The sequence below is a fragment of the Eleutherodactylus coqui genome, unplaced genomic scaffold (genome assembly GCF_035609145.1).
Source record: "Eleutherodactylus coqui strain aEleCoq1 unplaced genomic scaffold, aEleCoq1.hap1 HAP1_SCAFFOLD_402, whole genome shotgun sequence".
Lineage (NCBI taxonomy): Eukaryota > Metazoa > Chordata > Amphibia > Anura > Eleutherodactylidae > Eleutherodactylus > Eleutherodactylus coqui.
In genome coordinates this window covers 57,576-84,406 of record NW_027102224.1, presented here as the reverse complement: position 1 = coordinate 84,406, position 26,831 = coordinate 57,576, and the positions used below count along the sequence as shown (strand labels likewise).

The 26,831-nt window shown below is 44.0% G+C and overlaps 1 protein-coding gene across 4 annotated transcripts in view; it reads right to left on the bottom strand.

Annotated features, from left to right (window-relative positions):
- Nucleotides 1-270: 270 nt before the first annotated feature.
- LOC136599751 (zinc finger protein 665-like) overlaps nucleotides 271-26,831 on the bottom strand; it is a 79,627-nt gene continuing 53,066 nt past the window's right edge. The window contains exons 1-11 of one of the 4 annotated variants that reach the window (XM_066588814.1): nucleotides 24,912-25,016; nucleotides 24,605-24,784; nucleotides 18,637-18,760; nucleotides 18,490-18,554; nucleotides 17,871-17,973; nucleotides 16,074-16,186; nucleotides 15,767-15,946; nucleotides 15,561-15,684; nucleotides 15,414-15,478; nucleotides 12,314-12,416; nucleotides 273-3,907 (exon numbers count right to left, since the gene is read on the bottom strand). In XM_066588814.1, coding sequence (XP_066444911.1) covers nucleotides 1,914-3,907; nucleotides 12,314-12,416; nucleotides 15,414-15,478; nucleotides 15,561-15,684; nucleotides 15,767-15,946; nucleotides 16,074-16,186; nucleotides 17,871-17,973; nucleotides 18,490-18,554; nucleotides 18,637-18,760; nucleotides 24,605-24,784; nucleotides 24,912-24,968 — 3,108 coding nt within the window. In that variant the 5' untranslated portion in view covers nucleotides 24,969-25,016 and the 3' untranslated portion in view covers nucleotides 273-1,913. Of the gene's footprint in view, nucleotides 3,908-12,313; nucleotides 12,417-15,413; nucleotides 15,479-15,560; nucleotides 15,685-15,766; nucleotides 15,947-16,073; nucleotides 16,187-17,870; nucleotides 17,974-18,489; nucleotides 18,555-18,636; nucleotides 18,761-24,604; nucleotides 24,785-24,911; nucleotides 25,017-26,831 lie in introns of those variants that run through there. The other 3 variants (XM_066588812.1, XM_066588813.1, XM_066588815.1) reach the window with 3 other exon arrangements.

Here is a 26,831-nt window from a genome sequence, read left to right as displayed (position 1 = left end):
TACTATATGTGGGTCCTGTATTTAAGATTCAAATGCCCCCATCTAGAGCTTGGCTTCACTGGGGGCAAATTTGGTTCCCATTGTGGTCCTTCTTGTTTGGCGATAGAACTGCTTATTGAAAATTATAATTTGTGTAAAATGAAATGAATTGATTTTAGAATAAACAGCCTTGGGGGCATCCGGGGATAATATATATATATATATATATATGAGAGAGAGACTGAGATTTTTTCTTTTTTTATGCAACAGCACTGAATATCTGTCTATTCCATTCGTTTATTCTTTCCTTATTTATTTTATTTTTCAGTATTACTTCGTATTTTCATTCTATGCATGATATATTTCCCATGTTCTGACACCTAAAGACTTGTGCTTGAAAAAGGAGCGTCCTAAGCTCCGAAATGCGTTGCACAATACTTTCATTTCCCTTCATTGGATATTTGGTTTGTTTCTTAGTTAAATAAATTTGCTTTCAAAGAATAAATAATAATCTTTATTTGTCTAGCGCCAACTTATTCCGCAGCGCTTTCGAGGCACATGGGGAACACAAACAATACAAAAATTACAGAAATTACAAAAGTTACATATGGTATTCAATTATTTGGAAACAAAGGGGGTGTAGATGATACAGAAGGTACAGGGGCAGGCGGTGGAACAAGGGGGAATACAGCTATCCAAAGATAACATGTGATATACAGTTTTTTGGGACACAAACAGTGCGGGAAGTATAGGAGGTTTGGGCAGGAAGTGTACAAAGTGAAAAGCCATAGGGAGGGGCAAGGGGCAAATTGTGGGAATGGGGGGAACGAGATTATGAGGTTTGGTAAGCTTCTATGAAGAGGTGCTTTTGATTCCTTGTACAAGTCATGTGATATTTACTTGAGTTGAGCAAACGTACTCCGTCGAGTTTGATGCTCGTTCGAGTATTAGCGTACTTGATGGTGCTCATTACTCGAACGAGCATCAAATCGTGTTCAACCTCGCCCAGGCTTTTGGCTCCTTCCCCCTGTGACGTGCCTGTTTTGGCCCCTCACCAATGCGATGCAGCGCGGCGTCATTCAAAAATTTTGGGTCTGGCCGGAAGGGGAAGGGGGAGAGAGAAAAACGAACCAAGAAAAAAAAACAAAAAAAACAGAAAAGCTCGGGACACAGCATCCCACATACAAAAATGCTCGAGTCTCCCATTGTAGTCAATGGCGTTCGTTACTCGAGTAGAGCTCTCGAATTTTACGAATAGCTCAACTCGAATAACGCGGACCCGAGCATTTGGGTGCTCGCTCATCTCTAATATTTATTCCAAAATTCATTACGTTTTCTAAAGTAAATTACTACCTCTCCCTATATGGCATGTCTGTACCCTGAACGCAGGAGATTTTTTTTCTAAACCCTAGGTCTGCTCTATGATGACCCACGTTGATCACGTTGCCCTCGCCAAAAGTAAAATGTGTATGCTTCAAGAAGAGAATTATCAGTTGAGGACTACTGTGTGGAATTCCAATGCTGGGCGAATGGAACTCAGTAGAATAATCTGGTTTTGAGAAGCCAGTTCTTTTTCAGTCTGTCCTGCTATACCTCAGTATGTGACACCGTGCATGCTGGAGGATGCTATGGCCTTGGCCATTAGACTTGATGGCTGTCTGTGAGATAGAATGTGGGAAACGTTGTTTGAGTTTCACTTTTCATCCCCAGCATTCTCCAAAGTAGTTTCGGATGAGCCTATGGATATAGCGGCAGACCTATCTTTTCCGGCTGCTTAAAGACATTGGCCGGCGTATTTGGCCGCCAATGTCCTATGTTTGCTGGCCGGACATTTTTATGCAGCTAATAATCGGCAATGTGAGTGGTATGTTATCAGTTTGTAGAACTTAATTGAAAAAGGTCTGAACGTGGGGAATTCAGGTTTTCTTAAATTTTTAGATAGATTTATTGGAAAACCCATCTGGGCTAGCGGTTTTGCCCAATTTCAGCAAATTATTGGTACGTTTAACATGAAAATGGCTTCTCTCCTGTGTGATCTTTTTGATGTAGGACAAGTCCACTTTTCTCTCTAAAACAGTTTCCACATTCTGAACATAAAAAGGCTTCTCTCCTGTGTGACTTATCTGATGTACGACAAGTTCTTGTTTCCGTCTAAAACATTTCCCACATTCTGAACATGAAAATTGCTTCTCTCCTGTGTGAATTTTCTGATGCACGAGAAGTTGTGATCTCTGTCTAAAATATTTCCCACATTCTGAGCATAAAAATGGCTTCTCTCCTGTGTGAACTCTCCAATGTTTGACAAGTTCTTGTTTCGATCTAAAACATTTCCCACATTCTGAACATGAAAATTGCTTCTCACCTGTGTGAATTTTCTGATGTCTGCCAAGTTGTCGTTTGTCTCTATAACATTTCCCACATTGTGAACATAAAAATGGCTTCTCTCCTGTGTGAGTTCTCTGATGTATAACAAGTTCTCGTTTGTCTCTATAACATTTCCCACATTCTGAACATGAAAATAGCTTCTCTCCTGTGTGATTTCTCTGATGTAGGACAAGCAGTGATTTCAGTCTAAAACATTTCGCACATTCTGAACATGAAAATGGCTTCTCTCCTGTGTGAGTTCTCTGATGTAGCACTAGTTCTGATTTCAGACTAAAACATTTTCCACATTCTGAACATGAAAATGGCTTCTCTCCTGTGTGAATTTTCTGATGTCTGACAAGTTTTGCTTTCTCTCCAAAACATTTCCCACATTCTGAACATGAAAATGGCTTCTCTCCTGTGTGAGTTCTCTGATGTAGCACTAGTTCTGATTTCAGTCTAAAGCATTTCCCACATTCTGAACATGAAAATGGCTTCTCTCCTGTGTGGATTCTTTGATGTAGTACAAGTTTTGATTTAATTCCAAAACATTTCCCGCATTCTGAACATGAAAATGGCTTCTCTCCTGTGTGACTTCTCTGATGTACAACAAGTTCTTGTTTCAGTCTAAAGCATTTCCCACATTCTGAACATGAAAATGGCTTCTCTCCTGTGTGAATTTTCTGATGTGTGAAAAGTATTGCTTTCTCTCCAAAACATTTCCCACATTCTGAACAAGAAAATGGCTTCTCTCCTGTGTGAGTTCTCTGATGTACAACAAGCTCTGGTTTCACTCTAAAGCATTTCCCACATTCTGAACATGAAAATGGCTTCTCTCCTGTGTGAGTTCTCTGATGTACAACAAGGTCTTGTTTCACTCTAAAGCATTTCCCACATTCTGAACATGAAAATGGCTTCTCTCCTGTGTGAGTTCTCTGATGTACAACAAGGTCTTGTTTCACTCTAAAGCATTTCCCACATTCTGAACATGAAAATGGCTTCTCTCCTGAGTGACATCTCTGATGTACAACAAGTTGGTGTTTCAGTCTAAAGCATTTCCCACATTCTGAACATGAAAATGGCTTCTCTCCTGTGTGAACTCTCTGATGTATGACAAGTGTTCCTTTCTGTCCAAAACATTTCCTACATTTTGAACATGAAAATGGCTTCTCTCCTGTGTGAATTCTTTGATGCATTACAAGTTTTGATTTAACTCCAAAACATTTCCCGCATTGTAAACAAGAAAATTGCTTCTCTCCCGTGTGATTTCTGCAATGTTTGACAAGTTCTCGCTTGTCTCTAAAACATTTCCCACATTCTGAACATGAAAATGTCTTCTGCCCCATGTGGGCTATTTGATGTTTTCCTCTTTTGTGACTTTTCTTCTGATTATCAGTTTGTGATGGATGAAGTGATGGATCAAATGATGCATCTTTGCTGTAACAGGTTAAGGGGATATTTGGGATAACGGCAGGTTCTTCAAGTGTATATTGTGCGATATCACAATCCTGTGCTTCACAATCTACAAATATCAGATGTCCCTTTGAGCTCCCGATACCGTCATCTGCCAAGAATAAAGTTGATTTTACTATTTTTAATTGAAATAACCTTAAAATTGATGTAGATATTAACATTTCTATATAAACATTTCATTGCAAATTACAAGCCACATAACATTTATTAACTAAGACAGTGGTGGAAATACAGATCACAATCTAAGGGGTGAAGTCACACGAACGTCTATCGGCTCGGTTTTCACGCCGAGCCGATATACGTTGTTCTCGTGTGCAGGGGGGGGAGGATGGGAGAGCCTCTCTGCCTCCTCTCCGCCCCTCTGCACTATTTGCAATGAGAGGAGGCGGAACGGGGGCGGGCTAAAGTCCGGGAATTAGCCCCGCCCCCGTCCCGCCTCTCCCCATTGCAAATAGTGCAGAGGGGCGGAGAGGAGGCAGAGAGGGGGTGGGAGCCTCAGTTCTTGGCCCTGGCTCTTCTATCCTCCCCCCCCCTGCACCCGAGGACAACGTATATCGGCTCGGCGTGAAAACCGAGCCGATATACATTCGTGTGAATGCACCCTAAGGGTGCGTTCACACAAGCGTGTTTTTGTGCGTACTTAGGTGCGTACATACGTCCGCACCTAGGTACGAGCAGAAACACGGCGGCTCCATTGAAAACAATGCTCTGCCGGCCCCCTGCATTCTTTTTCAGGGAAGTTTTAACTTTTATTATATTCTGTGTTAAAACACTGGCGTAATCACTGAACTCTATAATGTGACCATAGTCACACACTAATTAAAATAGGGCTTCTAGAGTAATTTCTTGACACTGACTTGTCTAAATAGACGATATACAACAGTGTCTATTACTGAGTCCTAACAGCAACTCAATTGGTTGTCACTCAGTCACTCCATATTAGTAAATGGTCAGCCAGTTATTTTTAGATGGTCAAGATGCTTCAATATATCAGCTCTACAAATTTGGGTCACCAATTACTGAGCCATAGGCAGTCCAGCACTATATTCTACTCAACATTAGGGGTTAATGGCCGCCAGTCTCACATAGCTGTTCAAAATATGCCAATATAGCCACACTAAATTGGCACTTCTTGTCAATCCAGAGATTAGTATGATCATATAGTGAACTACTTTATTTCTCGTGTCACCTTATCCCGTCATATGTTCAATCATAGAGCTAGGAGAATTGGCAGCTCAGTCCATCCACTCCATATATAGGTATTGGGTGGATTTATCATTTACCCCTTTTGTGGTTGTTTATTGCTGTGCTTACTGCATACTCAGTTCAATCATCAACCACTCATGTCTTACACATATCCACATAAATACTGAATAAGGTTATCAGAATGAGTGGAGTGACTTGTGGTTTTTAGTTGCATATTCTTTTCTGAACTATCTCCTAACATGCAGCCCAGTACATTTGTTACATCTCTGTCCCTGTCTGGCATACAAAGTTCTGATGATTACAACTCAGTTGCCAGGAGAAAAACTAGTAGGAGAGACTAGACCCATGGATCCAATCCCCCCATCTCCATCAACGCGTTTCTACAACCCGGTAGAACGGTTGTTTCCTCAGGATGAAGCGCAAAGATAGGTAAGAACCAGCCACATCGGCTGTCATAAAGTAAATGAGCAGAGATGGTAGGTATCTGAGGAAACAACCGTTCTACCAGGTTGTAAAATGTTTCCTTCACCTCCGCTAGTTAAAAGAATTCCCTACTGCTACATCTGCCTCATCTGTGGCAGATGCAGCAGAGGAATTCTTTAATTCTCAACCGCAGCTGTCACACATGACAGCTGCGGTAGAGAATCCTGCTGCCGGCATCCCCGTCAATGGCTTTTCAGAGAAGGGCTTTATAAGCCCTTCCCTGAAAAGCCATTTGAAAAAGTGTATAAAGAAAAAAAATCAATACTCGCCTCCCTTCAGCTGCCGGGGCTCAGCCACGACTTCTGGCGCTGTCCCCGGCTCCGTAGTTCTGAGCTATCAGCAGCCGGGGATTTAAAATCCCCGCCTGCTGGTAGCTCTGATTGTGATTGGCTGAAGTGCTTTAGCCAATCACAATCAGAGCTACCAGCAGGTGAGGATTTTAAATCTCTGCATGCTGCTAGCTGAGAACTATAGAGCTGGGGACAGCGGCAGAAGTCGCCACTGAGCCCCGGCAGCCATCAAGGGCTTATGAAGCCCTTCCCTGAAAAGCCTTTTATGTAGAGTGAAAAAAAAATCTACACTTACCTGCCTTCAGTTGCCGGGGCTCAGCCGCGACTTCTGCCGCTGTCCCCGTCTCTGTAGTACTGAGCTATCAGCAGCTAGGGATTTAAAATTCCCGCCTGCTGGTAGCTCTGATTGTTATTGGCTGAGCAGTTCAGCCAATCACAATCAGAGCTACCAGCAGGCGGGGATTTTAAATCCCCGGCTGCTGATAGCTCAGCAGCTCTGCCGAGCTGGGGACAGCGGCAAAAGTCCCCGCTGAGCCCCGGCAGCTGTCAATGGCTTTTCAGGGAAGGGCTTCATAAGTCCTTCCCTGATAAGCTAATTAAAAGTAGTTTAAAAAAAATTTACTTACCTGTCCGCCGCTGCTGTGTCCCCCGCGGGGATGAAGAACACATCTGCATGCGGCAGATGTTTCCTTCATCCCCGCTAGTTAAAAGAATTCCCTGTTGCTACATCTGCCACATCTGTGCCAGATGCAGCAAAGGAATTCTTCAATTCTCTACCGCAGCTGTCAGACATTCTGCTGCCGGCATTTTATTTCAGCGAAGAGCTTTGAATATAAGCCCTTCCCTGAAAATCAAGTAAAAGTGGTTTAAAAAACAACAAAAAAAGATACTCACCTCCCTTCAGCTGCCAGGGCACAGCCGCGTCTTCTCCTGCTGTCCCCTGTCATTCATTCGGGGAAAGCTGCCTGTGATTGGCTAAGCACCTCAGACAATCACATTCAGCTCTTTCAGCAGGCGGGGATTTTAAATCCCCGCCTGCTGATAGATCAGCACCACAGTGCAGGGGACAACAGGAGAAGATGTGGCTGAGCCTAAGCAGCTGAAGCAAGGTGAGTATTTTTATTTTTTTTTAACCCACTTTTACTTGATTTTCAGGGAAGGGCTTATATTTAACCCCTTCCCGCTCCAGGACATACCGTTACGTCCCGGGAGCCTGGTACTTCCCGCAAAAGGACGTACCGGTACGTCCTGGAGATAGCATGGGATCACATAAGATCCCGCGCTATCCCGCAGCGGGAGCCGGCTGTCAGTCACAGCCGGCGTCCCGCTCCAACAGCGGGGGGACATCGGAGATGCGCCCGCCGCTGTTAACCCCTTCCCTGCTGCGATCTAAGTAGATCGCGGCAGGGAAAGAGTTCACAGAGGGATCGTGATCCCTGTGTGTCTCCGGCCGGACCTCGCGATGTTATCGCGAGAGCCCGGCCTGTCACCATGGCAACAGGACGCCAGACACTGGCGTCCTGTATTGCCTGTGCCTATAATCGCTGTACAAGCGATAAGGCATGGCAGAGCAGTAGCTCTGCCATGCCTTATGACGGCGATCATAGGCACAGTGATGTAAGTCCCTCAGAGGGACTCAAATAGTATAAAAAAAAGAAAAGTGTAAAAAAAAGAAAAATGTAAAAAAAAAAAAATGTAAAAAAACCCTTTTTTATGCTTTTTCTAATATTAGCATAAAAAAAAGGGAAAAAAATCTAAAACCCCACATATTGGATATTGACGCGTCCGTAATGACGCGTCCGTAAAAAAAACTGCTAAAAAACAGAGGCAAAATGCTAATTTTTAGCATTTTGCCTCACAAAAAATGCAATAAAAGTGATCAAAAAAGCCGTACATTTCCCAATATGGTACCAATAAAAACTACAGCTCGTCTCGCAAAAAATAAGCCCTTAAAGAGCTCCGTACATAGAAAAATAAAAAAGTTACAGGACTTTGAATGCAGCTATAGAGAAAAAAAAAGATTTCGAAAAAAAGGGGGTTTTATTGCAAAAAAGTGTAAAAACCTAAAAAAAATATAACAATTTTGGTATCGTTGTTACCGTACTGACCCGCAGAAAAAATTTAGTGTGTCATTTATGCTGCATGATTAACGCTGTAAAAAAAAAAATCTATGGCAGAATTGATGCGTTTTCTCTCCCTGTTATCATTAAAAAAAAAATATAAAATTTTACGATATTGTCTATATACCCAAAAGTGGCATCGATAAAAACTACAGATCGCCACGCAAAAAACAAGCCCTTATACGGCCGCGTCCACGGAAAAATAAAAAAGTTATGGCTTTTGAAAAATGGAGATGGAAAAATACCAAAAAATCGCTTGGTCCTCAACGCCAAAATAGGCCGTGTCATTAAGGGGTTAAAGCCCTTCCCTGAAATCAACTGCCTGCAGCAGAATCCTCTACCACAGCTGACATGTGTGACAGCTGCTGTAGAGAATTGAAGAATTCCTCTGCTGCATCTGCCACAGATGTAGCAGCAGGGAATTCTTTTAACTAGTGGGGATGAAGGAAACATCTGCCGCATGCAGATGTGTTCTTCATCCCCGCGGGGGACACAGAAGCGGTGGACAGGTTTTTTGTTGTTTTTTTTTACACTAAAATTTTCCTTTTTTAGGGAAGAGCTTGTTTGTAAAGCCCTTCCCTGAAAAAAAAAAAAAAAAAAAAAGCAGGGAGCCGGCGACAGCAGCCGCGGCTCCGTTGAAAACAATGCGCGCATTCCCTATGGTGCACGCAAGTCCTGTCTTTGAAGGCACGCACCTGCAAAGTACGAACATCTGCACACAACATAGGGAATGCATTGTTGCAAATAGAAGCGTGTTTTTGTGCGTACGTATGTATGCACAAAAACACGCTCGTGTGAACGCATCCTAACAGTAGACCTCACAGTGAGGACCAGTAAATCATGATGTTTGGCCACAAGAAAGAATCATAAAGGTTCGTGTTAGTCAGTGCTATTAGGTGGTGTCCATCTCACACATTTCCTGACACCTACATGCCCTATATCATTCAGGGTAGAAATGAGGAGAAGTAATTTTATTTATTTGAAGTTAATACCAAATAGGGTGATGAAATTAAAAACTTTGGATAACTTATTACAATCTGTGTTTCTGGAGTTGGTCGAAAACATCAGCATTAACATCAGCTCTAAAAATGTAATGTGATAATCTGTCCTTTTAAGTAACTAAAGAACAAACCAAAGAACATGTTACAACTGAGAAGGACATAATAACATAAGAAAAAAATGAGTGGGTGCCGTGTCCCTCAATAAAAGACAAGAAAGGATATTACAGTGAGACAAAAATCCGCATTTCTCAGTTGTTTCATCAGGGGACACAAGACTGTGGAATGCATCGATTAAGAAATGGAGGTCCCAAAGGAATGTAGGAAGCGTGTACAGAGGTACTGTATGCGTATCATCTTGGAGAATGTTTTGACATAGGACTCAGAGACTAAATAAATCTTTATTTATATAGCGCCAACATATTCTGCAGCGCTTACAAGACAGGGGAAATAAAAACCAAAACACGGTTACATGAAGTCATCACTTGATGGAGACATTAAGGTAAGGGTCCTGCTCCAACGAGCTTACATACTACAGATAAAGGGGTGATACAGAAGGTAAAGGGGCTGGAGATGTGCACGGTATGGCGAGGTGGAGAGTAAGGGGAGCTATACACATAAGCAATAGTCAAATTGGGCTGTATAATGGCTGAATCGGTATAACTGCAGATGCCGGATAATTATGGGTAGCAGGAATTGCAGTCGGTAGGACAGGGAGCATGTTATCAGGTAGAGTACAGAGGAGTTGGTTTAAGGGATGTGGTATGCCTCCCTGAAGAGGTGCGTTTTTAGTGAACGCTGAAGTTTTGTGTGTCGGCAATTGTCGGATAGCTTTTGTTAGCGCATTCCAGAAGATTGGTGCTGCTCTGAAGAAGTCTTGGAGGTGGGAATGAGAGGTTTGAATTAAAGGGGCACTTAGTCTGATTTCATTACCAGAGCGGAGATGAGGGAAGCAATGCAGTGCAGCACGGTGCTGTGGAGGGCTTTGTGGATGAGGATGGCGAGTTTAAATTGTATTTTGTATTTGACAGGCAGCTAGTGCAGGGACTGGCACAGGGCAGAGGCGTCCAAATAGTATCTGGACAGGAAGAGGAGCCTGGCTGCCGCATTCAGGATTGATTGGACAGGGAAAGTCGGGTGCAGAGAAGGCAGATTAGCAGTGAATTGCACTAACCGAACAGAGAGTGGATGAGGGCAACAGTGAGCATTTTTAGCGTGTCCAGGGTGAGAAAAGGGGCAGATTCTTGAAATGTTTTTGAAGTGCAGCTGACATGTTCGGGCAAGAGATTGGATATAGGGGATCAAGGAGAGATCAGAGTTGAATATAACCCCAAGGCAGCGGCCGTGCTGTCTGGGAGTTCTGGTGGTGCCACCTACTGAAATGGAGATGTCAGAATAAGGTCGGTTAGTAGATGGATGAATCAGGAGAAGGTCAGTTTTTGAGAGGTTCAGTTTTAGATAGAGAGAGGACATAGTGTTAGAGACAGCAGACAGACAGTCAGTGGCGTTCTGGAGGAATGTTGCTGTGATGTCACGGGAAGAGGTGTATAACTGCGTGTCATCAGCATTGAAAGCCAAATCTCCTAATGGTCTGTCCCATTGGGGTTGTGTAGATGGAGAACCGAAGCCTGGGGGACTCCAACAGCAAGGGGAAAAGAAGGGAAGGTACAGCCAGCAAAGCAGACACTTAAGGAGCGGTCGGATGGGTAGGAGGAGAACCAGGAGAGAGCAGTGTTCTTTGGTCCAGTGGAGCAAAATATACTGAGGAGGAGTTTGTGGTTAACCGTGTCAAATGCTGCAGAGAGATCGAGGAGGATCAGTAGGGATTAGTCCCCTTCCTGATTTGGCCATCAGGAGGTCGTATGATACTTTTGTCAGTGCGGTCTCTGTCAAGTGTAGGGGGCAGAAGCCAGACTGTAGGGGGTCAAGACCGCATAGAGGGACTTAGAGGGGGGAGGGGGGGGAGAGACTGTAGAACAGTTCAATAGAGATGGGCGGTGTGCGGGCATGTCGTGGGCGGGGTTAGGATGGGAGCTAAGCGTCACCACGAAACCTTGCTTTTTCATGTCTCTTGCTGCCATTGGGAGCACGCACACAGAGGGGGAGAGTGCAGGGCATTGTGGGGAGGCAGCACAACAGCGTCATCTTTGAAAGCTGCATTGAACATCAGATATAAAAGTAAGAAACAGGCATTCTAGCTGATATGCCGGACAGTTTGAGCCTCTGTATGTTCTGTGTTACGATGCAAAGTGAAAAGGAAGTATCATTTTTATTTTAAAAAATTACCCTGCGTGGCGGGACAACCCCTTTAAGTTCCGCAAAAACGAATTTGGGTGGAGGACAGAGCCCTGTGGAAGAAGATATTAATAAAGCAGGTGTCATAAGGCACCTGCAAAGAGGCTGACAATGTCTGCATACTAAGAGTGTCAGAGCCAATCTGGAACTATGAGAATGATTGGAACTCCTTACACTTTATTCTTCTTGCTGGCAAATCAGGGCGAAGGCATCAAGATGAAAAGAGCATTCTACAGGATTGATTTGTTGCTGACCGGGTAACTTCACTTCCCACAAGACAAACTATATATATATCTATAGAAATCTGCTGGTTTGATAAGGATCTGAAGGGGGACACGGGGTCAAGGTGTTTCAGCTTATTTCTGAAAAAGAAGATGAACTAACAGATAAAATTAGTTGGAGGAAAACTGCCAAAAAGAATGCAGTGTTATAAATAAAGCCACAGTATTTCACAGCATGATGCGGCACGGCACACTACGATGGTTCTCTTATACGAACGTATATCACAATTGCAGCCATAGCTGGTGACGGTGATACAGGCTCTACCTCTTAGTGAGCTTTGTGAACCAATGAGAGCAGCTAAATGATCATCATTGGTTTAGTGGGCGGGATCATTCATATGATTATCTTTATTTTGATCATTCATATGAACACTCCGACCGTCAGCATGTCAGATTAAGCTGGCAGAGCAGCGAGAGGTCTTGTGCCAAGTGACAGATGATAAGCTGTATGTGTCTGATCATGCCACACATGCAGAGTTTGCTAAGAACAGATGAAAAAAATTCCAGCCTGACAGATGATGTTTGGCAGAGAGTCTTCTATCGACCATCAAAAATGATCATTTGTGTATAATTTTGAAAATGATAGCTAAAATGATCAAATTACTACAGACCAGCAGTCATAGTGCCCTGATGACTGGGGGCCTGCAGTCTCATACATCTACTTCCACTAACAGGCTTACAGGATGAACCAACTGGGAGGACGGGGCCCGGACTGCAGGATCTGTCATCCCCAATAATCCCACAGACCACAGAATAACATCTGCAGCCACTGACTGAGGAGAATCTGTGACTCCTCTCTGCTGTATTTAGTGGTTACTACTCACCTGGGCGGTTACCTGTAGGAATCTCCTCTTCAAACTCCTGTTTGACTGTCACAATTGTTACTGTATCATCAATATTAGTCAGATCTTCATCCTGATTCAAAAGCTGTGAGACAAATATTGTAAAAGTCAGCAGACGGTTGGAGAAGTCGTGTGGAAGGTTTTACATGACCAGAAAAGATCATTAATCATGATGACCAAAAGTGACCTGACAGGAGTAGTTATCTGAGCCACAGAGCTGCAGGTCTAGAAGCTGAACATAGATAATAGATGGCGGCTCAATGATCCCTCAGAAATCTGTCTACCATCCTCATTAAACAGGAGTAAAACATACAATCATTGTTAAAAACCATCCCTACTCTAGAAGTTGTCGAAATTGATTGAAACTTTCTCTGTGTGATTGTAATGTAATCAGTAAGGTAAGTGATTACAATATCAGAGCAAAAGGAGAATTTATTGCAGAAAACTGAACCCTTGAAGGGAGGCTCTAGTACCCCGTTGGACTGCCTCTAGCTTGGAAACAAGATGTAACACGGGAAGGCATGGAGGCTCTAGTACCCTGTTGGACTGCCTCTAGCTTTGATACAAGATGCAATACGGGCGGGCATGGAGGCATACAGGTTCCATATGGTATCCCCTGACATATCGCTCCACATTTGCTCTAACTGAGCCTGTAGATCATGCAAACTCATAGGCTGTCGAAGTTCGCATTCCAGATGGCCCTATACATCTTCTATTGGCAATAAATCAGGTGACCAGGCAGGCCACAGAAGTGTGGCAATGTTGTGGAGGCATTCCTGTCACATCCTTACTGTGTAAAGCTGAGTATTGCCCATTGGAAAATGCCTCTTGGAAGCTCTGCCATGAGAGGCAAAACATGTGGCTGCAGCATGTCCTGAACATATCAATGAGCGGTCATTGTCTTGATCTGGTCTTCCTCTGTCTCTGCTCTGCTTACCCCTTCACTAAGTCGCCTCTCCTGCTTTCGGACCATAAACTCCCCTCTTTCTTTGCCAAGCCCCGTAGCATCTTTCCAGACCCACCTACCTACTGTACATATAAGAATCTTCAGGCTGTTCACATCCAAAACATTGCTGAATCTCTACAGACTTCTCTATCCACTATCTCTCTGCTTTCCTGCCCCAAGCTGGTTGCCGCACATTACACCACTTTCAAAAATGCCCCAGATGAAGCAGCATTCCCCGTGACCCAAGCCATCGGATGCAGACCTCAGCATCTCTGGCTAACAACTCAAACGTGCTTCATCCAGCGGAGCTCTAGCTGTGCTGAACGGCTGTGGAGAAAATCACACATGTCCACAGACTTACTCCACTACAAATTCATGCTCAGAACCTACAACCTCGCCCTCCACCATGCCAAACAAATCTACTTCAACTCTCTCGTTTCCTCACTATTCCACAACCCCAAATGACTCTATGACACTTTCCACACCCTCAGCCCTAAACTGCAGCTCCCAGAGACGAATCTCAGTGCTGAAGAGCTGGCTGCTTACTTCAAAAAGAAAATCGACGACATCCAGCAGGAAATTACCTCCCAATCCCAGACTGGCCCCGACCCTACTCTCATCAGTACTGCATCTAGCTCCTGTTACCTCTCTGTACTTAGATCAATGACAGAGGAAGTCTCTAGCTTTGCTCGCCCCACCACTTGTGCTAGCAACCCTGTTATCTCACACCTCCTTTGGTCCCTTTCCCCGGTGGTTATCTCCCATCTCACCACTATATTTTACCTCTCTCTGACCTTTGGCATCTTTCCCTCCTCATTCAAACATTCTATCATATCCCCACTGCTAAAGAAACCAACTCCTGACTCGACCGATGCTGCCAACTACCCACCCATCTCAAATCTCTTTATCTCCAAACTATTAGAATCCCCCTCCTTAAAGTGTCGACTCCTTTATGTCAATAAGCCACGTCCCAGCCGCATCAACTTGAGAATATCTAACCTTTATTCCTAGTTGTGGTGGATGGTACAAGGGCAACGCGTTTCTCTGCTTTAAGGCACCTTTTTCAGGCCAAGGGGACACTTCAAGGAGGGGGATTTCTGGGTATCATACCCTCCTCCTCTCGAGTAAGTGCCATTCTTTTCCTTGTTTTGTGACATTCATGGTTGCTAAACTGTACAGTTCAAGAGCGCAGACTTCTTTTTACTAATAGTCCTTTCCTATATTTCTCTGCTTGGGGGAGATTCTCTGTTTAGAGAAACCCCCAATTGTTTCTGCAGCCCTCCCTATGTCTGGAGGATAAGAACTGTTCCGCTAAACAGCCAACTGGTGACCTTAATGCGCTCTCTGAACGCTGTTTGTACACTAGGCTCCTCAGCATAGGCGCTCATCCCTAGGTCCTTAGACATGAACACAGCTGTCATCGGTACCCAAAGCTGGATTTGTTGCTGAAAACAACCCGATTCCACTTCATTCACAACACCACCACAAATGGAGTTCCTAGAAATGGTTCTGACAGACACAGGGATCTGTAACGATGGAGCAACCTGTCTCTGGATTGTGATCAACAAAATAGTAGAAGCTACTTGTGTTTGCTGAATGATCAGAAAATCCTTTCTATTTATGGTCTGTTGAGGGCGTCCTGAACCCGGCCGCCTTGTGTGCCCTCACACATCCATAGTTCCCAACACCTCCTAACATTCTGGTCAGAACGACCCAGCTGGTGGGCAATTTGTTGATACGACCATCCAGCTTATGGCATTCCAATAATGCACCCCCTCTCAAACTCTGTCAACTGGGTGAAATCTCTTTGATTCCATCGAAGAGGCGTCTAGTGGTCAACAAGCTCTACACAAGGGGAAAAAGAGGTCACTAAACACAAGTAGCCTATGAGAGCCTTATTATAAACCAAAGGTGGAACCACTTTTATGTCCTCAAGTCGCAAGACTGATCATCTAATCACGCCACAACTCTAATCATTTGTATATCTGTCTGAGATGTAACTGCATCCCGAGTTTTGCAGCAAAATTACAACTTCTTCTAGGGGTGGGATTATTATTTTCTTTTACAAATAGTGTATTATAAAGACTGAAGACAAGAGCTTTACAGCCTACAGATCAGAGGGACATCTCTATCTACCTGGTGGTCTTGTGGAAGAAGAGGATGGGGACATCTCTCTGGTGGGCTTCTCTTACTGGATGGAACTGGAGGAAACACAGACAGACACTGAAGTCATTCATTACATACAGATAATAAAGTCCCCGTGTATTTAGTCCTGTCTATTACCTGGTGATGGGAGCGGCTGGAGGGTCTCCATCATGGCCTCCTTGTACAGATCCTTGTGTTCTTCTAAATACACCCACTTCTCCATCGAGAAATAGACAGCAACATCCTGACACCTTATAGGAACCTGACAACACAATATACAGTCATTACCCAGAAGCCTCCAGTGCTGTTACTGTATAATGTCCCAGCATTCCCTGCAGCGTCACCTCTCCAGTCAGTAGCTCAATCATCCTGTTGGTGAGTTCTAGAATCTTCTGTACATTGATGTCCTCATGTATCAGGGAGTGAGGTGGGGGTCCCGTGATTGGACTCAGGGGTCTCCCCCATCCATCACACACAGGGGTCTGACAGCCACCACTAGAGGTCTTCTTCACTACTGTGTAATCCTGTATATGGGGAGACATTAATAAATATCACTACAGACATTTCCAGAGTCCATCACCTCTCCAGTGACGTCACCGGTTGTTACCATAGATAAGAATTATGTAATGTGACATCATCAGAATCCCTCACCTCTCCAGTAAGCTGGAAGATTAATTCTAGTGTAAGATTTAATACACTCTCCGCCATCTTGTTTCTGTCCTTCTGCATCCTTGATCCTTTAGTGAAGGCACCTGAAAAGAAATCTGAACCAACAAAAATCCCACATAACAATATACAATTACAGGAGTAGAAACAGTTGGGCAGATAATAAATTGTAGATTTTTCTTTACTTGTCTGGATTGGGGATGAGTAACAGTAGCATACACTGGCTCTTTAAAAAGGTAGCGTGCATGAACCCTGCGGGCAGCAGCCTGGGAGCCAGCAGAGGAGAGTTGTGCAGAACGTGAATGGCAGCAACGCCTGACTGCAGCCTCAGCAGCAAGTGAGCAGCGGCGGCATGCAGCGATATGATGTTTCAGTTCCCCCAACACTACTGGTGACATCAGAGGGAGGCCGGCTGATTGGATGCAGGAAATGTCCGGATGTTTATACAATACAATACTTTGGTCATGTCTCCCCAGAAGGGATTCCTAGAGGGAAGCAATGACCGCCATATTTCATAACACGATTTTATCCATTTACATACATCAAACATGGCAGAGGAGAGATCATTCATTCAGATGATATCCGTTTTGGCCGACTCAAAGGCCATGGATGCAATGGGATTGGTATTTTCTCACTAATCTAGAGATATTATTCTTTCCATTCTATACCCCACAGATGAACCATAATCTCTGTGCATGCATTTACATGGGACGACTATCGTTCAAAACTGCGCAGGAGCACAGGGGTATGAACAGCCACCATGTTTCCCCCTGATAATAAGGCCTGTGGCGATGCTGCTGCAGGTTTTCGCATCTTCCTTCAAGCCGACAGAGCAGTTCTTTCTGATAGCAGGTCTTGTATACTCTGCTTCCAGCAAGGTAATGCTCTGATTGGTTAATAAAATGCCACATCAGCCAATGAAAGCCGGCGCTGGATTAACCACTCACAGCTATTCAATGAATGGCTATGATTGGTTAATCAAGCGCTGGTTCTCATTGGCTTACGCAGCACTCGATTAACTAATCAGAGCATTACCTTGCTGGTGGCAGGGTATTCAAGCCCGCTACCAGGAAGAACTGTTCTGTTGGCATTAAGGAGGACATGGAAGCCTGTAGCAGCAAATGAGACCAGTACGATGAACCCAAACGCCAGCTGCTAGGTAAGTATTATTAGACCTCCCCCCCCCAAAAAACAAAAAAACAAAACGGTCTTATTTTCAGGAAAACGCTGTACTAATGATGATCGTCCAATGTTAAAGGTCCTCTCCAGGGGTAATCTGGAGTCACAAAGTTGGGGTAGTGACAGGGATAGTATGGAAATGCTAACAGCACACTTGCTGAGCAAAGGGGGAATAGTTGAAAAAAAGTTGCATTCTAGAGAAAACCAAGAAACGAATGAATATTAACGAACCCGGGAGAGAATGTGCGACTGCAGTAATATCATACTTCCATAACAGGCAGGATAAGTGACTACAAGACTATCAGCTTCCAAACACCAGATAATATAAAGTCTATAGATACTGAAAATAACCGACATGAACGGCCGTTTGGGTGGTTTTTGCTCTTGTTATGGTGTTTCTAGCTGCAGCAGAGCCGACCATTGCCAGGGTCAGATATCTACTGCCACTAACAGGCTTACAGGATGAACCAACTGGGAGGACGGAGCCCGGACTGCAGGATCTGTCATCCCCAATAATCCCACAGACCACAGAATAACATCTGCAGCCGCTGACTGAGGAGAATCTGTGACTCCTCTCTGCTGTATATAGTGGTTACTACTCACCTGGGCGGTTACCTGTAGGAATCTCCTCTTCAAACTCCTGTTTGACTGTCACAATTGTTACTGTATCATCAATATTAGTCAGATCTTCATCCTGATTCAAAAGCTGAGAGACAAATATTGTAAAAGTCAGCAGACGGTTGGAGAAGTCGTGTGGAAGGTTTTACATGACCAGAAAAGATCATTAATCATGATGACCAAAAGTGACCTGACAGGAGTAGTTATCTGAGCCACAGAGCTGCAGGTCTAGAAGCTGAACATAGATAATAGATGGCAGCTCAATGACCCCTCAGGAACCTCATACAAATGTATATCCGGCATGGCTACACACGCTGCACATTGTCTCAGTGGAGGAGATCAGCGTCTACCAGACACATCCGCCGTTTGTCTCGGGGGACATAAAGGAGCAGATAGATATAAATCCAACCTGTTGGCCCCTTATTCCCACCAGCAGTCTCCACCGACAGAAAACTGGGAGAAGATCCAGACCACATGTAATGGCTCTGGTCAGCGGTAATCCTGCCATCTCCACCGGCCTCATCACACACGTAGAAGACATCTAATAAGAGTGAAGACAAGAGCTTCGCAGCCTTCTACAGATCAGAGGGACATCTCCACCTACCTGATGGTTCTGTGGAAGAAGAGGACGGGGACATCTCTCTGGTGGGCTTCTCTTACTGGATGGAACTGGAGGAAATACAGACAGACACTGAAGTCGTTCTTTAGATACAGATAATAAAGTCCCCATGTATTTAGTCCTGTCTATTACCTGGAGATGGGAGCGGCTGGTGGGTCTCCATCATGGCCTCCTTGTACAGCTCCTTGTGTCCTTCTAAATACTTCAATTCCTCCATAGAGCAATAGACAGCGACATCCTGACACCTTATAGGAACCTGACAACACAATATATAGTCATCACCCAGAAGCCTCCAGGGCTGTTACTGTATAATGTATGGCCGATGGCCAATTAGGGACTAAGGCCTCATGGAATCAGAGCGGAAATGGTTTTAAAAGGTCTTTTGGGCCTTATAAGAGTCTTGGATTATTAGGTAGGGAAAGGTTCTGGAGGTTGTTGGGGAAACACTGGAGCCCTAGGATGGATGGTGATTGGTCTGAAGAAAATGGCGGGAAGGAACCTTAGGGATCCTTCTGTGAAGCTCGGGCCCTAGAAACAGGAGCTGATTGGTGGGAGTGATTGGTGAGAAAAAGCGAGTCCTGATATAAAAAAACTACTGACGGGACAGGGGCTTCAGTTTTTTTCTACAGCACCACATGATTGTAAGCAGTTACAGAATCCAAGTGAGAGTTCCTGGTTCCTGCCACAGCTCCTCTTACAATTCCTGTCACAGCTTCAGACCCTCTATGAAGATGAAGGACCTTCTGCAGCGGCTGGTCATTGGCGCGGATGAAGCAGGTGGTGAGGAACAGCTTCACAGATGCCTAGCTAGAATCCCCAGCGCTTCAGCTTTAGGACCCGTGAGCAGTGTGCGACAAGAAGAGCGCTCAACAGGCAGATGAATCATTTGAACACTTGTATCAGAGGAGGATTCGTTGGTAGAAAACCGCCAGCGAAGTGAATGCGAAAGGAGAAAGCTACCTTTTATCTCCATCTGATCGGAGGCGACCGAGACCTGGCAGGTCTCACAGTGCCTACCAGATGCCAACACCAAGTCCTGCACTGCTGCAGGGTACAGGTGAAGCTCTACAAGATGGTGTTACCCCTGATAACTGGCACCGGTGTATAGAAGGATTTATCTGGTGTAACATTTTGGGTAGATTTGTCAGGTTTAAATGTGTTAACCCTTGCAAGGCTTTTAAAGAAAGGGCTGGTTCAGGAGTGATGATGGGGAATGTATGTCTTGTTAACGAACGTGTTTTATTAATGGTGAGTGCAGAACTGGTAACATGGATTGCCGCCCGCCTTCTTCGGGTGGGCATGAAAATAGAGTAAAGGTGGTGGTTATTAGTAGACTGGAGCATCTAGGGTTAAGTCTACTCACCATATTTCTAATTTGCTAATTTGATCTGAGTGAGAGTAACGTTTCTGAGGTAACTGTAAGCACTGCTTGAGAGAGTGTTGGTAACTGTAAGCATTGCTTGAGAGAGTGTTGGTAACTGTAAGCACCGCTTGACAGAGTGTTGGTAACTGTAAGCACCGCTTGACAGAGTGTTGGTAACTGTAAGCACCGCTTGACAGAGTGTTGGTAACTGTAAGCACCGCTTGACAGAGTGTTGGTAACTGTAAGCACCGCTTGACAGAGTGTTGGTAACTGTAAGCACCGCTTGACAGAGTGTTGGTAACTGTAAGCACCGCTTGACAGAGTGTTGGTAACTGTAAGCACCGCTTGACAGAGTGTTGGTAACTATAAACCCTGCTTCACAGAGTGTTGGTAACTGAGCACTGCTTGACAGAGTGTTGGTAACTGTAAGCACCGCTTGACAGAGTGTTGGTAACTGTAAGCACCGCTTGACAGAGTGTTGGTAACTGTAAGCACTGCTTGACAGAGTGTTGGTAACTGTAAGCACCGCTTGACAGAGTGTTGGTAACTGTAAGCACTGCTTGACAGAGTGTTGGTAACTGTAAGCACTGCTTGACAGAGTGTTGGTAACTGTAAGCACCGCTTGACAGAGTGTTGGTGGCATTTCTGAGGGCACTCTGTCGGTGGTACCTCTTGAGTGCTGCATGGAGTCTGTAGCAGCCGGTGGTTTGGAATGCTGCTGGTGTTAATCGGATTTGTTTTATAGCTACTTGTTTTATCACCGTTCTCTTCAGTTAAAGAATCCAATAAAAGGAGTGATGACCACAAGAAGCAAAGATCTTTAATAATTGGTTACAGACTGGGTATTTTAGCTCTTGTGTTGTTGGGACGATCCTCCACTGTTACGTCAGGTTTATTCCACTGTTCTTGCTTTATCCAGAAATAAAATACAAAATTCCTTGCATCCAGAAAATAGAGAATTACGTGCAAAAAAAAAAGATGAGGCCAGTAGCCAGTGAGACTTACAACAGTGTTGGAAGTAGGCCTAGTCCATTAAAGAAGGCTTTTTGAATGGCTTCATTGTGCCCGAGTCCAAGGGCCTCTGTTGTAAGGAGGTTAATAAGTTCAGTTATTTCCTATCTTGATATCAGATAAAAAGAAAAAAATTGTTAAGCAAATAGACGAGGGCAAAATTGCCGGTCATTCTGATATCGTTTTTAGTCAATTTGAGGTCTCTTAGACTTCTTCTTTGGTATCATCCCTATCTCCTCTCAGTGATTGATCATTTATCTTGCCCAAGGTATTTTTCTCTGAAGGTTGAGGTTGCACCGGATTTGCTTGTCGGTTTGTCTTTAATTCTTTCATTTGCAGTTCAAGTATTGACTGTTCTTGGACATGGCTTCACCCATGGGTTTTTTCAGTAATGTAGTTACTTTAAGAGTTTTGCTTCCTTCCTAGAAGTGGATAGTTAAAGGATTTTTTTTTTTTTTTTAAAGCGAGTAATTCATTTTTTGGATGACTTTGTATTTCTTGGTCCTCCTGATGAAGCCACTTGTAAGGAAGTTAAAAATTTTTGTTCAACAATTAAATTTTTTGGTATCCCTCTGGGTCATGAGAAACCTTTTCCCATGACCACCTGTGGTGGAGAGGAGCATCGACCAGCGTAAAATGTCTATTTGTTGTACAAATATCCGTATTTCACTATAATTTGATTTACAGAGACCCATAACAAACTCTTTCATCATGATTGCCACTGGACAGCAACATGAAGTCAGATGTGTGCTGCATTGGCTGCTGAAGATGGGTTCAGTAGCCCGGATGATGGGGAGGTAGTTTTCGTAGTATCAGACCATCTCTACATTCAGCCAACTTGAATCAAATGACACACACTGACTTCATTTTCCCTGCCCCTCCCCCTTCTCCAGCATCGAGCCAAGGACAAAGGAGAAGTTTGCACATGGCAAGAGGACAAGGACCAACTAGTGTACAGAGACTGGGAGGAGGTTCCATATAGCTCAGCCTATAGCAATGAGTATATACCATGTATGTTCTACCTTATACGCCTATAAAAGCCAGGTATGTGTTTAGATAAAAGGAGTTTCAGGCATAATACACGGCAGAGCTCTCGAGACTTCAGACTGAACTGGACTCGGTGTGAATTCTTTTTGTGTACACATAAATCAGAGTTTTCAAATTAGGAGGCCACAAAATACCCCAAACCCTGCTGGAGAAACCTTATTCCAGAATACACCAGATTGGAATTCTTGGGTATTATCACTGATAGTTGTGCCATCTGCTTGTGTGATCCTGATGGGTAATTTATTATTTTTTTCTTTCTAGAAGATCTTGGCATCACAAGAGGTCTTCACTCTCTCAATGAGCATGTTGATGGTCAATTCAGAAGAATGTTCAGCTCGCATGGATGCAGTTTTGCTAGTTTAATGGTAGTTCCACTTGGCAAGCGGATTCTGTTTTTAACATCCAAATTAAAATTAGGCTTGGGGGGGGGGGGGGCGCTTCTAGGAAGCAAGATTACTGGGTACTCTGGAATGGTCACTGGCCGGCTCAACCATGGTGTAAGCTCGAAATGGATAAGCATTCGCAGGATGGGAATGTGTTTATTTCTTTTTGCTTTCTAGGTTTAAAGCAGGTTTGCCTTATAAGTCTGTGATGAAATGAATGGCGGGGATATCATGTTTTCAGAAATGCCTAGGGGTGTCACCGATTCTTTTCAGCAAATTAGACTAGAGTTACAAGGATACAAAACGGTTGCTTTTTCCAAGGATCAAGGGTCTGCTATTACGTTTGGCTTATTGAACAAGCTGGTGTCAGTGTTTGGTTGGATCTCAGGTTATGAAGGGATGTTGTTTCATTCTGTCTCTTATTAGCGAAGTTTGGAGCATTGAGATGCGGAGAGTTTCTGGCTCCGTTCAGAGCGGTTTGCTCGTCTTTTTTATTCTCGGATGTGTCTGAGCAGGAGAATGGCATAAAATTTTCCTGAGGCGCACTAAAACAGGTAAGTTAAAGTAAGGGGGTAGGATCCAGAATTTTCAAAACCCTAATGTTAACCTATGCCCGATGCGGGAATTGAAGCGCTTCTAGGAAATTGGCCGGAGGCAGTTGCAATCTTTGTTTTGCCATGCGGACGGCTCTTTGGGTCACGTTTTCAATTTACGAGCGTTTTGAAGAAATGCATTGGTAAGATATGCTGCAGCGGAGTAAAAGTTACTCTGCAGTACTTTAAAACTGGGGCAACTGTAGAAGCTGCGTTTAAGCGAATAACGCAAAGAAATTGAGGAGATGGGAATGATCGTTTTAAGCTGTGATATTTTTCTGTCTTCACAAGGAACGGTTGTGTGGATCATTGGACACTCTTGTATTCACTGGGCTCAGCAAAGAGCAGTGGATCGCTGTTCCTCGGATGATTTGGGGTCAGATGTATCAGTTTTGAGTCAGAGGGATGAAATGGTTCATGCTGATGTTAGAAAGGGCAGTGCTTCCTGAGCCAAGCATCCCTGTGATTCATTTGGGAGGGAAGGACAAGAACAAAATTAGAACATTTGACCCGTTATGCAAAATCAGGCAGGAATTGTGGAGGGTTAAAGCCATTTTCCTGACATAATTTTAGTATCTTCCGGATTTGGACCCGGTTGGTTTGGGTGCTTCCAAAGTTTTATTTTTGAATGAAATATGGAAAAGATTGAATAGAGTGCTTGAGAAATGGTCAGCTTCGCTCAGGGTTTTTCGGTTCGGCACGCTGAGCTAGAAGGGTTTTAGTTGGCCGCACAGAACTGGATCGGGTGCATTCATTCGACATTGCTTTGGATATTTTCAATATGGGATTGCAGGAAATGATTGAAAGGGCTGCTGTTGTGTTGGGGGAGGCATGCCATAGTTATGTCATGGCCTGGTGGGAATGCCACCTGCCTCCTGTGGGTGGGTATAAAGATGGATTAAAGATTGGTTAGAGACTTGAGTAGGTAGGGATAAGTCTATCTGTTATATATGTCGGGTTTTTTTTTGAGTTATTAATATTTATAAGGTAACCCTGTTTAAAATAAAGGCCGTGACCCTTCAAATCCATGCTGGCGTCGGTGTTTTCATTTCAGGTATATGTTTAGATATTAATATAGAGTATAAGATTCCATGTACGGCCGAAGGCCAATTAGGGTCTGAGGCCTCATGGAATCTGAGCGAAAATGGTGTTAAAAGGTCTTTTCGGCATTAATTATTTGAGCATTGGCTTATTAGGTAGGTATTTAATAGAGTTCACTACAGGGTCAGCTGTGAGCGGCTGGAAGGTTCTAGAGGTTGTTGGGAAACGTTGGAGCCCTGGTGATGGATGGCGATTAGTCTGAAGAGAATGGTGAGATGAAGCCTGAGGGATCCTTCTGTGAAGCTCGGGCCCTAGCAACAAGAGCTGAATGGTGAGAGAAAGCGAGTCCCGACATAAGGAGGTGCTGATAGGACGGAGGGCTTCAGTTTTTTTCTACAGCACCACAAGATTGTGCCCGCCCGCCCTCTTGTTTAGCTTCCAGCTTGTTGTGGCATGTTTAAATGGGGGAATGCCAGCCGCCTCCTGGGGGTGGGTATACAGATGGATTCAAGAGTGGTTATTGGTGTGGACTTGTCATATATGCTGCTGCCTTTCAAATCTATGCTGGTGTCAGTGTTTTTTGGTGTTTTTTTTCCAAGTATATGTTAAGATATTAATATAGAACATAAGATTCCATGTCCCAGCATTCCCTGCAGCATCACCTCTCCAGTCAGTAGCTCCATCATCTTGTTGAGGAGTTCTAGAATCTTCTGTACATTGATGTCTTTATGTATCAGGGAGTGAGGTGGGGGCCCCAAGATTGGGCTCAGGGGTCTTCCCTGTCCATCACACGCAGGGGCCCGAGAGCCATCACTAGAGGTCTTCTTCACTACTGTGTAATCCTGTATATGGGGAGACAGTAATAAATATCACTGCCGACATTTCCAGAGTCCATCACCTCTCCAGTGACATCATCTGTTATTACGATAGATGAGAATGATTTAATGCGACATCATCAGAATCTCTCACCTCTCCAAAAAGCTGGAAGATTATCTCTCTCGTGAGATTTACTACACTCTCCGCCATCTTGTTCGTGTTTTCCTTTTATCCTTGGTGGGTCAATCAAGAAAATTCTGTTGTATAGAAGATATCAAAAGATGTTCAGAAATTAAAGAAACCTGATGATGAGTCAATACCTCAAGATGAGGTAATAACTTTAAGATTTTAACCACTGTGTGCAATAATATTATGTACTGCTCCCCCTGCGCGACAATAGTATGTACTGCTCCCCCCCCCCGAGCCACAATAGTATGTACCGCGCCCCTCCCCCTGCGCCACAATAGTATATACAACTCTGCCAAAGTTTGTACCACTCCATCCGGTGCCTTAAGGCCTATTTCACACAGGCAAAAGGATATCGTTGCAAAAAAAAAATCACAGCGCTATCGCACCAGTGGTCCGTGGGATATCGTTGCTTTTGGCCCTAATCCCAGCCATTTATTGAATGGCTTTGATTATTTCATCGAGCTCTGGCTTTGATTAGCTGAGTTACAGCACTCGTGAAGTAATCACTGCCAGTCCTTCCTGTGTAATGGAAACCCAATATATCTATATTTTGGACTGTGGACCTTTGTAGTGGACAGTGTTTGTATTCTGTATAATAAGTGACAGTACTTGTCCATTCTGATACAAATATAGATATATGTTCTTACATCTATGCAATATTTCTACTTCCTTTAATGAAACTTGTATTCCCTAAACTTTGCTGACAAGATAATATTTAACATAGACACGCTATATTTTTCCATCTGTTTTGTAACTTTAGAAGAAGTAAGAATCAGACATAGATAACCGCAGTCTGAAAAAAGCTACCACAATAATAACCCAAGCAGTATACTGGAAACTTATGCAAATAACACCGGGGGGGGGGGGGGGGTTGTGCAATTAATAGTTCAAGCTGTAATATCCAATCATATCGAAGGAACCACACGTGGGTCCAAGACAACCCACTCATCTCGTCCACCACCTGATGGCCAATCATAGATGACCGGAGGATGGAAGAATTGCAAGATGCTTATCCAATAATCAAACAATACGTTGTATCTATGTAATCTTTGACCTGCCCAGATGGGCAGATATGTTAAACTCTTTAAAAAAGGCTGCGCGCCCAACAATAAAGCAGAATTGAGGAAGCTTATACATGCTGAACCTGTGTCAGTGTGAAAACTTCTTATACGCATAATCAATTCATAATTAATCTGGAAGGGTGTAAACATTCCTAATTGAGTAAGTCGTTGGACGCAAAAGGAAATCCACGACACCTGGAGGCGAGGATCATGATCATCCAATCCCCGGGGAGCTTCAAGGGAGAAGATGTGCCGGAGAGGACAGTACCTCTTTACTGTAAGAGCAGTGAGACTATGGAACTCTCTGCCTGAGGACGTGGTGATAGCAAAATCCATAGAGTTGTTTAAGAGGGGACTAGATGCCTTCCTAAAGTGCTATGATATTACAGGATATAGACCTTAAATAACCAGTGGGGCTGTTGCTCCGGGTCTTGGAGTCAGGGAGGAACTTACAAATGTTGAAAGAGGGATTATTCTGACTGCCATTATGGAGTCAGGAAAGATTTTTTCTTCACCCAAATAGACTAAATTGGCTTCTGTCTTTTTTTTTTTTAACTTTCCTCTGGATCAACAAATGGAGGTGGAAACAGGCTGAACTAAATGGACATTATCTGCTTTCAGCCTAACATACTATGTCACTTGATCCTGTATCATCTTCTTCACCATTCTCCTCCTTTCTTAGACTACTCCTTATTTCTTCCACCTGCTCCTCTATCTGCTTCTCCACTGTTCCAATGGAGGGACTGTGTTCCCTTAGCCCCAAGATAGCAGCCACCCCGACAAAGAGGAAAGGTTGAACGGCCCAAAAATTAGAGCGGCCACA